This window comes from Balaenoptera borealis (genome assembly GCF_965194805.1).
Source record: "Balaenoptera borealis genome assembly, chromosome: 4".
NCBI lineage: Eukaryota > Metazoa > Chordata > Mammalia > Artiodactyla > Balaenopteridae > Balaenoptera > Balaenoptera borealis.
Window position 1 is genome coordinate 16,018,111 of NC_138861.1, and position 15,273 is coordinate 16,033,383.

The 15,273-nt window shown below is 35.8% G+C and overlaps 1 protein-coding gene across 2 annotated transcripts in view; it reads right to left on the minus strand.

The window, feature by feature from the left end:
* UNC5C (unc-5 netrin receptor C) overlaps positions 1–15,273 on the minus strand; it is a 401,385-nt gene that overhangs the window by 43,445 nt on the left and 342,667 nt on the right. The window contains exon 8 of one of the 2 annotated variants that reach the window (XM_082391647.1): positions 1,931–1,987. The exons of the other annotated variant lie outside the window; for it this stretch is intronic. Within the exon in view, the coding sequence (XP_082247773.1) occupies positions 1,931–1,987 (57 nt within the window). The remainder of the gene's footprint in view (positions 1–1,930; positions 1,988–15,273) is intronic. 2 annotated transcript variants of the gene reach the window in all.

Below are 15,273 nucleotides of genomic sequence, written 5' to 3' on the forward strand. Positions count from 1 at the left end.
TTTGTTTAGACATTTATTGCCTTTTTTATAGGTGAATTTCAAAGCTATATAAAACTGTGGTCTTTCGGTGGAAAATTATCTCTGATTTCTTTTTCTTTCTCACTCTGCATCTATCCACTCACTAATCTATCTTAAATTGGGCAACATAACAGACCACTTATTACAAGGCATAAGAAGAAACTGGAGCTAAAACCATCTCAACCCACAGGAAAAAAAAGTTTATTACTAATTTCAGGTGGAAAAGTTTGGAAGGCAGCTTTGAATTCTCTTATAGTTCTTTATAAACATAAACACTCTGTTAGAAACATCTGGCATGTTCTGAATCTGTATATTTATTGAACCAGAATATTTTTCTAAGTACCATTCCAAGTCGCAAATTACCTTCTACGGCACTCTTCTCACTTGCCCCTAAATCAGTGAAGGGGTGGGTGGGAACAGTGGAACTAAGCAAAGCAAACATTGGGAGCAAACATGTTGGGTTTGAAAGGTGTACTTTCAGGAGACCCAGATCTGGGGAGCAGAGGTTAACGCTGATAACTCCAGGCTTTTGCTACAGATTCAGTATTACCTCTGAGAACCCGGAGCTTCTCACGGTTTCTTGTCAAGAGATTTACATTTGAGCTACTCATTACTGGAATAAAATACAGCTCTATGGTGTACCGAGTAAGATAAAGGCCTGGTTCAGCGATCAGAAAGGTCAGCCTACCCCCAAAAAGGCCATTAAGCATTTGATTAACATGGTGTGAGGTCAGCTGGGAGGTCTGTCTCTGGGTAAGGCAAGAAGAAAAATCCTATAAATGTTGCATGTTGCCTTAGTGGCAATAGAACATGCTCTGATCCAACGGCAAATGGTGATAAAAGCTGACAATTTAAAGACAACAAACCAATAAAATTAAACCTTTCCTGAATCCCTTAGACATCTTTAAGTCTCTATTTTTAGTTTTCTGTGACCCACAAAAACTGTCAGCAAAATTAACCCAAGCTGTTCCCGTCACTGTGAAAGGTGATTAAACTGGTACTTCAGATGGTCAAGAACAACCTTTTTATGCTCAATTTTATACATGTGCATTTTGCAGGAAGAGAATTTTCAGGTTTGTAGGTCCCATGGCTTCCTAAAAGTCACGGAACCACTACTCTCTCCTAAGACTCACAGCCACGTGGTTTATGCAGTGAAATGACTCCTCATTTTGATTGCCAGTGGCCCACGTGATCACCCACACTCTCATGTCACATATCTTCAACACACTAACAGTAAAAAAGAATTCCCTATGGGAAATCGCTCCATCTCTTCTAGGATTTTGTGTTTAAATGTACTGTATGTAAAAGAATCCCTTCTTTTTTAAACAACTGTCTTTCGCAAAGTTTCTATAATACCTGCTCAAGCATCAATCAAGACAATATGGGCGGATCTTTTCGGGAAACCAGTGACATACCAAGCCCTCCTGGTTGTGTGGGGACTACTTTCCAAGTGCTGACTTCACTTTGCTGCTGGGTTTCATTTGAGGCCCTACAGCAGCATTCTGAACTCTGGCCAGAAAGTGCCTCTAAATCCTTAATGTTTTACTTTACCAGGCTGTAATTACTTATTCAATATTCATGATTTCTAAATCAACAGATCTGCATTTTCTCAACCCTTTTCTTTTTAGCATTCGAACTCTGCCCTTTATTTAGATCCACATATTTCATGATATGTTTTGTCAGCTACTGGGACTTAAGCTTTGAATGGTAGATAGATTTTAAAGCTGGCAGAGGCTTGAAATGACCCTTTCTTCTTTTCAGCAGTGAAAATCTAATTTGTTTTTCATGTTAGAATATATTAGGCGCCTATTTCCTGTGTGCACATCTGTGTTCCAAAGAAAGGTAAACTTGAATTGGGGGCAATAACGTTAAACGATTATTCAGCAACATAAAAACCAAACATCAAACTTACAAGAAAATCCATATTCATTCTGGGTTCTCTGCTCAGTTGAAATAGGATAAATGAAACCTTGAAAAGAAACAGAAAAATGAAACAAAAATGGGAACAAAATCAAATTAATGAGGGAAACAAAATGAGAAGCATGAAAAATGGTTTAATTAAAATAAAAGGAGAAGAAACCTGGGTCCTTTAAAATTCTGGTTCAGTACAGAATTATGATTTTGCATCTCCTGTCTGCTCTGGAGCCTCACTAAGAATTAATAAGTAGGCAGATTGAATTTCAGAGCCAAAACTGGTCTCGAGTCACTAACTTTGGAGCGCTTAAAGTCTTTCTTTTATTGAGCATAAACTCTAATGGATCTAATTTATTTCAGACATCAAGGGTCATTAGCATAAGGAAAATCTTTTTTCCTTATCCCTGCCATATGCCTTAATTCCCAGGACATATTCAGTAAGGGTCTGAACAGTTTTTTCCTCTTTTATTTAATCATAACAGCTTGCTCTTGGTCTAATAGAACTAAAGAAGGCCTGTCGTCATTGGTCAAAGGTTAAATACCCATTTACAGAGCTGAGCAAGACCACCTCTCCTCCTTCCATCTCAAATCTACCTTTTGGATTTTCAGTTGTTTCTTGCCCCTCCATTTAATAGGAATCCAATAGGTTTTGCCCAGGGACTGAGCAGTTTGTCAATGCAATGGAAACTGGATTGCTTTTTACTTGAAATCATTCAAAAATCAATAGGGCCTAGAGGTTATAAGGTTGTTTATTTTAGGGCTTCAGAGGAATAGGGTGAATTGGGCAAAATAAAAACCCCATCCAAACAGTAAATGCAGAAATAACACTAGCGGTTTTATTCTTCTTTCTTTTTAGTGTATTCCAAGGAGGAAACTGATTGATGATGATGATGATGATTGATGATAATAACAATCAATAATAGCAATAATGTGAAGTAGAAGATTGGGAGAAAACATTTTTAAAATGTGGAACGTAAACTTTTTGAAATGAAAATGTGTGGAAAAATTTAAAGTATCACATAGCTAGCACCCACAGTTTCCTAATATTTAACATTCTGTAACATATGAAGTCATCAAATGACACAGCACCATTTGGATTAATAGAATGAAGATGAATAAGAACCATGTGAATTAAACTTTCTGAGTAATACTCAAGGGCAAAAAAATGTAGAGAAACTGCAAGAATCACAATTAATTGGTTCAAAATTAAAGGCCTCTAATGCTCTAACACTAAAGGTAACTCTAAATCGTGCCTTATGTAGATCTTCCGTAATTTGCTGAACACGCAGTTCTTACAAGCTATTTACCTATTTTGGGGAACTAATTCAGGAGAAACATGCAGTGCTACCGTAATGAAAGAGAGGTTTGCTGTAGCACAGACAGGTTTGCTCTCAATTAATTTTTAATGCTTTATTTTAGAGCGATGATTGCAACCTCCTACTCAGTTTTATAAACATTATATTCCTATTCCAGTTGTCTGAGTCCATGTATTAGGTTTGATTTTCATTTTTAAACACTTCTGCCTGGTAATAACCTTTTTCCATTTGTATTCTGTGAACTCAATAAAAGGACATCTGGGACATACACAGGCACAAGAAAAAAGGTTGTTTTTGAAACCCAAAGACTTAAGACAATATAATTTCACTGCTAGTACAGGGGACCAGATAAGTGATGTCATTGTTGTAGGGGTGATTTTAAGTGGAGGGATGTCAAAAGATTTTTCTTCTTTTTTTTTTTTTTTCCTTTGCAGGTGAGAGGGCCCAGAAGCAAGCATAAAATAGTGTATTTGGGGATGGTCTGATGTTCACCCTGAAAATTTTGATAAGAATCAGGGTGGGCCTGCTGGAGTAAGCAGAAGAGCTGTATCTTATAAAGGTAGAAGCCTATCTCCAGAGAGATAGGTCTGAAATTTCACCCTGTGAAGCAGTTCTGGGTTTTCCTTGGCTTTCATCTCTACTTCCCAACAGAATCCCTGTTCTTGACAGGCAGACCAAGGAATAATAAAAAGGAAATTTATAATTTCTACTTTCCTGTGTTTCTTTAGATCTGGACTGCTCAATAAATACTTTTGTGCCTTGTGGTAATTTATCTGAGACTTATATTTCCAGGCACAGAACTGGAATCTATTCATTCATTCATTCATTCATTCACCTAACAAATACTCTTGAACCCTATTACTATATGCTGGGTTCTATTTTAGGCATAGGGGTACAATGACAAACAAGATGGGAAAAGTCACTGCTTTCATTCTTGTTTAACAGAAAATAAACAAGTAAACAAAATTATCAAGGTCATTTCAAATGCTGAAAAAGTCCTCTTGGAAAATAAAAAAAAGAATGTAATGTGATTGGAGATAAAACAATGACCAACTTAGGGAACCAGGGAAGAATTTTCTGTTGAAATGAAATTTAAACTGAAGCTTGCACAAGGAGAAAGAATCAGCCAAGTAAAGATCTGGAGGGAACAATGTTCCATGAAGAGGGAGAGTGGATGCAAAAGTCCTGACATAAAAACGAAGCAGTCAGACGGTAGTGAGTGAAAGGAAAGAGGGAAGGGGTAGGCTCAGAGCGGAGGGCAGCAGCCAGATCTTGTAGGCCTGGTGGTCCACCATGAGGAGTTTCAATTTTAGTCTAACTGAAATGCAAATCCTGTCATCAGACGTAATGTTGAAAAGATCACTATGGGGAGCGAAGTGACAGGATCTTATCGATGGTTTCTACAAAACTTGGCCTGGGAGATATCTATCAATAGGTGTATCAATATATTTAATGAAGTGTTTGCATGTGAGGTTCCTCTAAAATTAAAAAAAAAAAAAGTCTATTAGTTATTTCTCACAGCTAATAGTGACCAATCTAGCCACACTGTTATTTTCCTACATAGGAAAATTTAAAACAGACAAGTATTAAGTACACTCACCAATGGTTCAACACCCCAATTTACTCTGTTAAAGAAACACGGATAAAGAGTTTTGGAAGGCAACTCTGTAAAACTTTTTCCATCCTTTTCAAAACACTTCTGCAACTACACAACTAAAACATCACTTAGGAGGCTGGGTATCAGAATAGAAGGGGATTACTGTTCTATCCCCCAAATGAGGGGAATATAGAATCACTTGCTAGAGTTTGTTTTTATACTTCTCCATCTGATCCATCTTTCACGGAACAACAGGGAACATCTTCTTCAGTTAATGAGGTGATCCTTTTGAGAGAAGTCCTAGCAATGATGAAAAATCGCGTCTCTGGCAGAACACAGTGCAAAATAATTGTTTTGTGTCACTATCAACAGCCTGGTTCATAAGTTAGGGATTTCAGTTAACTTTCCTACTACTTGAAAGGCAGGTCGATTGAAAAAGCACCTCAGCTGTTGGCCAAGGCAGTGAAATCGAGTTTTTCAATCTCACGGACTTCAGTTTGAATCCCAGCCCTGTCAGTTCCTTAACTGTGAGAGCTTGGTCAAACTAAATACTTCCTTTCTCTAATGAAGTATTAGAGTTTTCTAATCTGTGTAAGGGATTATGAATATGCCCTTCCATATAGTTGTAGAAAGGATAAATGAGATTTATAAAGTGCTGGTACATTGAAAGCAATCAATAAGTGACAACCATAGCAATATCATTATGATGCACATTATAAGTACACTAAGACAATGGCTCTTAAGAGCAGTAGAGTTGACACAGTCTATTATTCAATAAAATGAGTAGGAAATTTGCTTGAATTTCAGGATTCCTCGTTATGACAGAGACAAGGAGCCCAGTTTTTCTGAAAAGCCACAAGAAATGGACTCTTTTAAGTACTGTCTACTCTTTCACCCTCTCCTTTTAAAGAGGTTTATTCCTGGCCTTTGTGGCTTCTGGCAAAGATACAGGGGCATGTTTCAGAAGCAAATTTCCAAGGCCAGAGAGCAACTTGATACTAAAATGATTTCTCAACCAGAGGTGGTGCCACTTCTAAATGGGGTGTTTGGAAATAGGGCAGAAGAGGTGTTTTTGCTTCTCATAATGATTAGGGGGTTGTTTGAGGCATTTAGTGAGTGAGGGCCAAGGGTACTAAATGTCCTGCAATGGGAGGAACAGTCTTGCCATGGAAGAATTGTGTGGAACAAAATGTACCTCCATGGATATAACAGCTTTCAAAATCACCTCCCATGGACTGACAGAGGAGCACAGAGCAATAGTGGGCTGTTCTTAAACAGTTAGTGAAATGCTTCTTACGCTAAGCCATGTCGTAATTGCTCAAAACATCCATTTAAGAGATTATCTAGTTCAACTTTCTTTCAGATGAGGAGAATCAGTCCCCAAAACGGGAAGTGATATTTTAAAGTTAAGGAAAGTGTTGAGACTCAAATTTGGTTTCCATCCTCCCGTGAGTAAAGCTGACAGTGTGCAGGTTTTGCACTGTCCAGCTCTGGGAGGCCCTGTTCACAGTTGTGTTGACTGGGGATCTGGATTCTTAATGTAACAAAGTTGCGGCTGATGGTGGTTAAATGACTTGAGGAAGGGATGACTTTCCTAATTTTCACAAAGTCATCCTCGAGACTAGAGATGGGGTTCGCCCATATTTTTCAGCTGATGTTCAACTGTTATAAAAGGTGAGAGCCCATCCCAAGCGTCTTAAAAAGGAAAGTGAGCTTTCCTTGGTTTTATACAGCAGCAAGTAATATCACGGTTATCCTTCAGGACATGGCTCTTAATTGTGCAATGTCTGAACATCGCCTGTTTGGTGGGTTTACATTTGGGAAATCTCAGGAACAACACCAGGAACTATATGTAAATCTTCATTTCCCTAATAAACACCAACTAGATATTTCTAGTCTTTTAAATTTTCTTTTCATGCAATACGAATAATAGACAATAGTCAAAATGATGATTTTATGACTAAAGTTTTTAAAGATAATGCAAACTTTTTATGCCATAAGTAGTATTTTAATAGAAAAAGTTATCAAGCAAATATGCCGATGTGAGAAACGTTAGAACTTCCGAAAACCAAGTCTATGCCCCTTACTAACTCGCAAACCCCCAGGATGTTAGAGTTAAAATAGATCATCTTTAGAATTCCCTCTTCTAACCCCTCTGTACTTGCAGACGGAGGAGCCAGAGCACAGAGCAATGAAGGGACTTGCCTCACATCACAAAGCTGATGAAACAGCAAAGCGAGGGGCAGATCCCAGCTCTTAGGCTACAGCCCCGTCATTTTTATACGTATTGTCTAAGGAATAGATTTAAATGAGGAGAGACAAGGAAATAATAGAAAAGGGCTTGATACGCTCACGGCTTAATTTGCAATTCAGTTATTGAATGAGGTAATGCTAATTCTTTAGACTAGAAAATAACCTCTCCATTTGAAATGTTATCATTGATACTCATGAGAAAGTTAAAACAGAGATTTTCGCCCTTAAATAAAACAACTTCTAAATAGTGTCTTCTGTTGCAAGTGTGGGGTAAGCAAAGAGGTGCACCATACTTGGGCATCTCTACTCTAATGTAATTGGAGAGCCATGCTAGAATGACGTAGTTGTTAATGTATGATAATCACTTTGCATTTGGCACAGAACCTACCAAAATGTAAATATTTAAAAGAGAAACATTGTTTCCCTCAAAAATGATGCCAACAGGAAAAAAGGAATAAACATCAAAAATTGAAGGGACACTACACATAAGAAGAAAATCACATTTTAAAGCAATGAAAGCTGATCACCACTTGCTTTCAGCCTCCAAGAGCCCACATGGAAAAAGGCTTATTTCAAAATGAGACAGATGTGGGTTCATACACTGGTTCTTATACTAACTTGTGGATGCTGGTGGGCTCTTTCAATTTTATGCCTCGGTTCCTTCCTTACCAAGATAGAGCTATTATTAGGGGGATATCAAAAGTTCTGTGTGTAAGATTATTTTTTGTACCTTTTGAGTTTTATTAAGTTGAACTCAGGTCAATTTTGCTTCAGTTTCGCCACGTCTAACATAGTAGATTGGAGTTAGAAGCAATTAATGCCAGGGCCTTAAGTCATTATATTAGGTGGAAAGTGAATAAAATTAAAATTACATCTGCAATTCCTTTAAACTAAAATATATATATGATACAGTAATTTTTACACTCTCTAGAGTTTGAGAACCATTGAGCCAGATTTGAGAGAGACATAAAAGGAAAGTCTTTATGTAGCTGTCTTGGAATTAACTCTGTCTTTAGATTAGCTATCAAGTTTGTAGCCAAAAGGAAGATGGGTGGAGTTTTTTTTACGGTGTTCCTGCTTGCCTTCAAGGTTACTCATTATATTTCAATATGGAGCTGTGTCTATGGCCTTAATACATGTAAACAGATTTTATGATATTGTGAGGATTAAATAAAATAGATGATGAATTCATATCTCATATGGGGAGTAGTATATAAATTATGAATATGACATAACTCAATTCTAATTTATAAAAGCATTAAGTGTGTTCTGTAAAAGTCCATGTTTTTAAATCATCAAGCTTTTGGTTAGTTTTAGAATATTTATCTATCTGAAGTACAATAGGTCACTTCAGGAGATCTGTCCTCACTTTTATGACCCTAGCATTAGAAGAATCTCTCTTCTCCATGGATTTTCCTCTCTCCTTGACCTAGCTGCCTGGTCTTTCTTTTTGCCAGTGACCTTACACCAAGCCAACATATGTGACTTTTCTCATTCCAATTACATTTCTTCTGATGCAAATGTTCTCATTAAAAACCTCAAGGGCCATTCAAAATAAACATGACCAGATTTTTTTTTTTTTTTTTTTTTTTTCTTTTAGGTTGGTTCTTATCTAACCAGCCCATCAGGACTGCACTAATGATGTCAAAGGTCAGGTCTGTCAAAGACCCTCACAGTCATTTATTATAATTTACCACTCTTCTGAGGGTTTATTTATTGACAAGGGCTTAAGGAACTCCAAATAAATGAATACATAAATCCTAGGACATGACAACAAAAATTGAAAAGAACATTTGCTTATCACTAATGTCAGTTATCTGAATTGCCACCGTAATTTGTGCTCCAGCCTTCACAGGACAGTGGGCCATGCTTCACTAACTGATCCACAGCCCTGTTCCTAACACTGACAACCACAGCCTTCTGAAAATGAACAGCAGGGAATGGACATCTCAAATATAAAACCCTTATCTCGTGACCCACAGAAGGTGACGAATAAATGTCTGAAATTTAATCCAACAGTTGAGTAAAATCAAACCCACAGATCAGCTGCCCAAGCGTTTTCAGTGCGGTATTTTCTAACCCCATCAACGCTCCTTCAGAAAAAGGATAAATTATTAAATCCAAAGGCAGTGATAAATAAATCCATAGTATTAAAGACATCTGATAGAAAAAGTAAAGTGATGGAAAGTCCTGAAGTAAAGAGGCCAATTCCTAGCATACATCACCCCATCTTCTGGGTTTTCAGGCAAAAAGAAAACAAGCAAAAGCGCTGGCCCTGCCCCTATGTGATCTTGAAGGAGTCCTAGCTTTGCTGCAGTTGTGAAAGGTGGTACCTTTCTTAATCCCGTCGGAGTTTACTTTGCATCCTGGAAGCTGAAGACTTTGCATTTGTCCTCTCACACCAATCTGTTTGGGGGCTCCCTAGGTGTTCAGCAGGTTTCTGTGGGCTAAAGTTCCTAACCACATCCCTGCTTTCAAAATCAGGAAAATGTTTTACCAGAAAGGAAAAAATGCAAAAGTAAACCACACTCATGATGCCGGAGACAGCAGAGCACTGTGTTGGGCGGCCAGTCCTCGGACAGAAGATTTATTTGCCAGCCGGGACACTACGCATATCAAGGACTATACAAACACAGTTATGACATCGTCTTCCAAACTACAGATAAAAGCACTCACTGTCTGACACTCACAATTATGCTTTCCTATCAAACCGCTGTGTTGACAAGAATTTCACTGGAAACTGACTAGCGCCTTCTCAAATGCCTACCATGGCGGTGATAAACACATCATGCTAAAGCGAAGAGCAGCCTATTTGTAAATTATTTCCTCACATTAAATGCACCTGGCATTCTGGGGGCCCTGGTATGCAGTGTGTCCGCACTACAATTCACACACAGAGTTCTGCCACTTCCTCTGTAAGTGAGAATTAATGGAAGAGCAGGTGACATGTAAATTTTTTAATGAGTAGAAAGCGCTAAATTTGCAGACTGCATAACATTTTAATTTCCCAAAGTCAGGAAGTTCACTGATGCAGACACAATTCTAGGCAGTTCTTGTTTGTAAATTGCAATTTCTAATTTGTCTACTGTGGCATAAACCCTCTTCAGCAAGCAGTAATTCTAAATGCAGATTTGAACTCTTACATATCTCTATGTGAGACTCCAATCTTCAAATGGGATTAAAAACCAAAGTCTGTAGGAATAGCTGCGGTCACGTAATAATCTACTTGAGTGTATTCATAAGTATATATAATGTACCATTTCTGGACCAAGCCACATATATAGTCCTTAGGTTGCTATTTTCAAAAGAGGTAAGCATGGATAAACCATTATATGCCAACCATAACAGAGCAGATCTTACTACAAATTCATTATAAAGATTATAAAAGTTAAAAGTTATCAGGTCTTGGTAATACAATCGTATTTCAACATAAATGGTAAATATGCTTATTGGCTTAGCAGTTTTGGGGATTGTCTTAAGTGCTTTTTTTTATTCTCTTGTACCTCTTTCTCTCTGTGTCTAGTGTGGCCGCTCTCTTTCTCCCCAAAACCATTTTATGCAAATCCTATTTCAAAACCATATGGCAAAACCTTGAGCTACTTTCATATAATCTTAGAGATGATATAAAGAAACCTAAATGGGTACACAGCACAAGAGACCTTCCATTACTGCCTTCTGAATAAGATACACTATTCTATAGTATTGTTAAGTAAAATACGGTCTTATCTATTATTAATGTTAACTTTCTTGTATCCAAGATATCAGACATGTGTGCTTATTTTCAGTAGTGAAAAACATGCCAAGTCATCTGCCCTTTCTTGTTCAATGCAATCCATATCTCTTAGCATACCTAAGAACTCCAGTATTAAATTTTGTTTTCTAATTAACAATGTGCTTATAAACCAATAATGCCCAACTTCTTTCTGGTATATTAAGTGACTTTTAACAGTTTTTAATTATCCTTTAATAATGCATTCTAGTGAAATCACACCAATTCCTGGAAGTTCTTAATTTGAAAGTGGTGTCTCCAGTGTAAGAACTACTTTTTCAGACCACTGAGGATATACCCAGTGTAATATATACATGATATATGTTATACTTCAATAACTAATGTGTTTGGACAGCTTAAAAATTTAGTGGAGCTTCTGAAATTGCTTAAAGACCATGACCTTTTTTCACAAATGGAAATTATATAGCATCACATAATGAATCCAACTTACTAAAGAGTTTAAGAATAAGTATGGTTGCAAGGACAGAGTGATAGGTATATGATAAGCAACTGGGAAATAATGCAAAACTGTAATTCAGTTCCAAATCCCCATGTCTTCACAATCCTTTTATATGTGTACTTGGTTTACTGGCTATAAGTAACTCTTGCCACCAAGGATTTTATACAACTAGGATTTTATACAAGTATTTTATGCAAATACTTTTTATGTAACCTAATCTAAATCTAATCTAATTTGAATCAATGTGACCAAATTCCCAGGACAGATCAGTGATATTGCTACATCTCAAATAACGAAATGAGACTCCTGTTTCCAAGATCATGCAGTTGTTCTAGCCAATCCTCAACACTCCTTTTTAAAAAGTCATTTACAATTATAAGCATAATGAAATACTAAATATAAAGAATATTGAGAATAGAAAGCATATTGAAAAAGAAAAAAATTACCTGTAATCTCACTAGCGTAAATAAATTTCATTCATCTTTTTCCTAAGCTTACTTTTATAGTTATGACTAAATGCATACATAAATCCATATTCTGCTTTTCCATGTTAAACCACCATAAATATTTTAGTGGTTATATGATATTCCACCTTATGGAAATAGCACTTATTACTTAATCATTGCTCTAGTATTAGACTTTTGTGTTTTGCATTTTTTACAATAAACTACAAAGAATATGAATGTATTTGGCACATATATTTTAGGTATTCATATTAATTACTTAAAACTTATTCACTGATATAGGATTCCTGGATCAAAGGAGAGGAATAATTTTAAAGCTCTTAAACTCATATTGTCAAACTGCTTCCCCAAATAATCATAAAAATTTGTGTTCCCATTTGCAAAATACAAGAGATTCTACTTCAGTGCACATTTGCTAACATTTAACATTATTATATCTTTAAAATATTGAATAATTTTGTAAACAAATAACCTCGAAGTCTTTTGGTTAAGTTGGCATTGAGGAAATATCTTTATTTTTAAGATGTCTTACACAAAAAATTTGGTAAACAATTTAGAAAACTTTTAATTATCCAACAAAAAATTAAACATTCTAAAAACTATAAAGTCTAAGAAAAAAAAGTATCTAAATTAAAACTATGGGCAAAACCAATCTCTAATATGTGTTACTTAAGCAAAATGGGAAATGGAATTAAGAATGGCCCAATTAGATAGTCAAAGACATTAATTGGACATTTTAAAATAAAGATAGAACTATAAGTTCCATTTCTTAACTTTCAATCTTTCTCTATGATTGTGATTTAAGTATGTTTCTCATAAACAATATAAAACTGGATTTTTCCTATAATTTTGAATTTCCTTTAACAGGTAAATTTAATTAATTTCCATTATTATCCTTGATATATGATAATCCCTAATATATACCATCTTATTTGTTTTCATTTAACTATACTTTTTCTTTCTTTTTTGCTCCTTTTCTGCCCTTAAAAATCTTATTTTGAATTTATATATTCAATCTTTATGTGTGTAGTCAGTCTTAACATTTTAATTGGGACACTTGAATCAGTAAAGCTTAACACAAGTAGTACTACTGTTCTTCTCCTGAACAACACACAAAAATTAGAACATTTTAACTTAGATTACACCTTCCCATATTCTGTGTTAATGTTGTCTATAGTTTAGTTCCATTTTATTTTTAACTGCCCCTTAACTTGTCCCTCAATTTTTTAAAGAATCGATTTTCATATGTTTAGTAGTTTATTCATTGAGAGTTTGTAAGTAGTAAGCTCTATCTTGATTATCTCAAAAACTTTAAATTTTGCTCTCTTGAATAATAAATGTGGGACTTTTTCATTCTATCTTCCATGTGTTTTAACCTACCTTTTATATAATCACTCATTTTATCTTTCCTCCTTGTATTCTGAGAAGTTTCATGAGATCTACATTCCAGTTTACCAATTTTCTCTTCAGCTTTATCTAAAGCTGTCTCTGATCTGATGTTTAATTTTCCATTGAGTTCTAACTTTCAATGGATCACGTTCCATTTGATTTTTCCCCAGATCTGTCTGTCCTCTTTATAATATTCTTTTCTTTCATTTGTGCTTATATTCCTTTTAAAAATAGTTTGTCTTTTTATTTATTTTATAGCCTCACTCAGATTGCTGTAGGAGTCCATGTTATTAAAGTACTAACTCACCTATTTATTATGTTGCCAACTCTCTCTTACAGCAGACTATTCCCTTGGGTGATACAAAACTTTATTTTGTAAATTCATTTTCAGGAGTGGGCTATCTTTATCATAGACCAATGCACTTGGGTTGTGAAAAGAACTCTAGAAAACGGCTTGCTGTTCACTTCCGCTGGTACCCCAGTTTTACTAACTTTATAAACTGCACATACTTTGCTTTTTGCTCCCTGTACTGTATCTTAGACTCCATACCCAGAAGTGGGTGTCGGATTGTGGTTTTATCACAGGTTTAAGTGAAGACTTCATTTTTCTTTTCTCTACCATGAATTTTCCTGTAGCTTCACTGGGCTGATGGGTAAAAAATTTCTAGTTATTTTTCATGGTGAGGGCAGCCATTTATGAGACCCAGTTTTATTCAAGGTGCTGGCTTTCAACTCTCAGCCTCAGAACTGAAATCCTAAAGCCGAATCCCTAGGATTTACATCCATGTCTAACACTCCTCTCGGTTATTCTGGTGTCCACTCATACAGGCATACTTCTCTAGATTTGAGTTCCTACTTCATTTCTGCCACTTGAGGATTTCTCTTTCTTTTGAACTTGATATGCCCTCTCTCTCTCTCTCACACACACACACACACACACACACACACACACACACTCCAAATGTGTGTATGTCTTTTAAGTTTAAACATTTTATCCAATATTTCTACATATTTTGAGTCAAAGGTCTTTACAATGAGAGAAATGGCTAAAGAAGAAATATGTCTGAATATTATTCTGAACAAATTAGTGAATAAACACTGACAGCAATATTTTCTATATATTTCACATTGTATTGCTCTTAAGTACCAATCTGACTTTTAAAATATACTACACTATGTTATCTAGGTGACTCTGAATTCTACTGACATCCATTATGAACTCCAAATTTCTCCTTCCTAGCAGTATATCTACATTTATATCCAAATCATTTGTAGACAATTTTGAGTAGATTCAGAGGTTGTACTGCCTCCCTAGTTTAATGGTAAGTAGGCTAGCTTTATTTTGAGAGAAATAGCTCTTTATCAGTATTGCAATATTATCAGTGCATTGAAGACACTAATTTTCATAAAGTAAATATACATTAAATGATAACTCCTAATTGTCAACTGCAAGTTTCTAGCTGTCTTTTCTACTCCCATTCTTTTTCTTAATGCAGACCATGTCCCTCTTACAAGCTTGGTACTTACACTATCAGAAAGCCTTTTGTTTTCCAAAATAAGGACCAAGAACATTATCATTTCTTTGCAAAACTGTGTCTGTCAGCAATACTATGCCAGAAACACCCAGCTTACTGGTAAACAGAAACTATAGCTTTCACTGTAAAATACCTTAATTATTCAGTGCAACAGTATCTGAGGTTTTTATCACTGAGGAAATCAATAATAGCACAAACTACAGTTCTCTTTTGCACTAGAGTAGATACAGCAGGGCAGATGAAAGAGTTTATTGACCTAGTAGAGACCGTTACTACAGCAAATCAGAATTATGAAAGGAAACAGCTTTTTAACTAATTAATTCAAACACCCAAATGTTCCAGGCTAATAGGAGACTTGATAAAGAAATAAACAAACAACAAATAACATCTCTTGTAGCCTCATTTCCCTTCCTTACTTACATACACACCTCGTGCCATCATTATTGGTAAACATCCAATCATTAGAAAAAATTCTATTAATGCTGTAAGAAATCAGCTAGATGCTAAGGGGACGCTATGTCATGAAAGTCTTAACTTGAATATTTCATGCTTGTATTC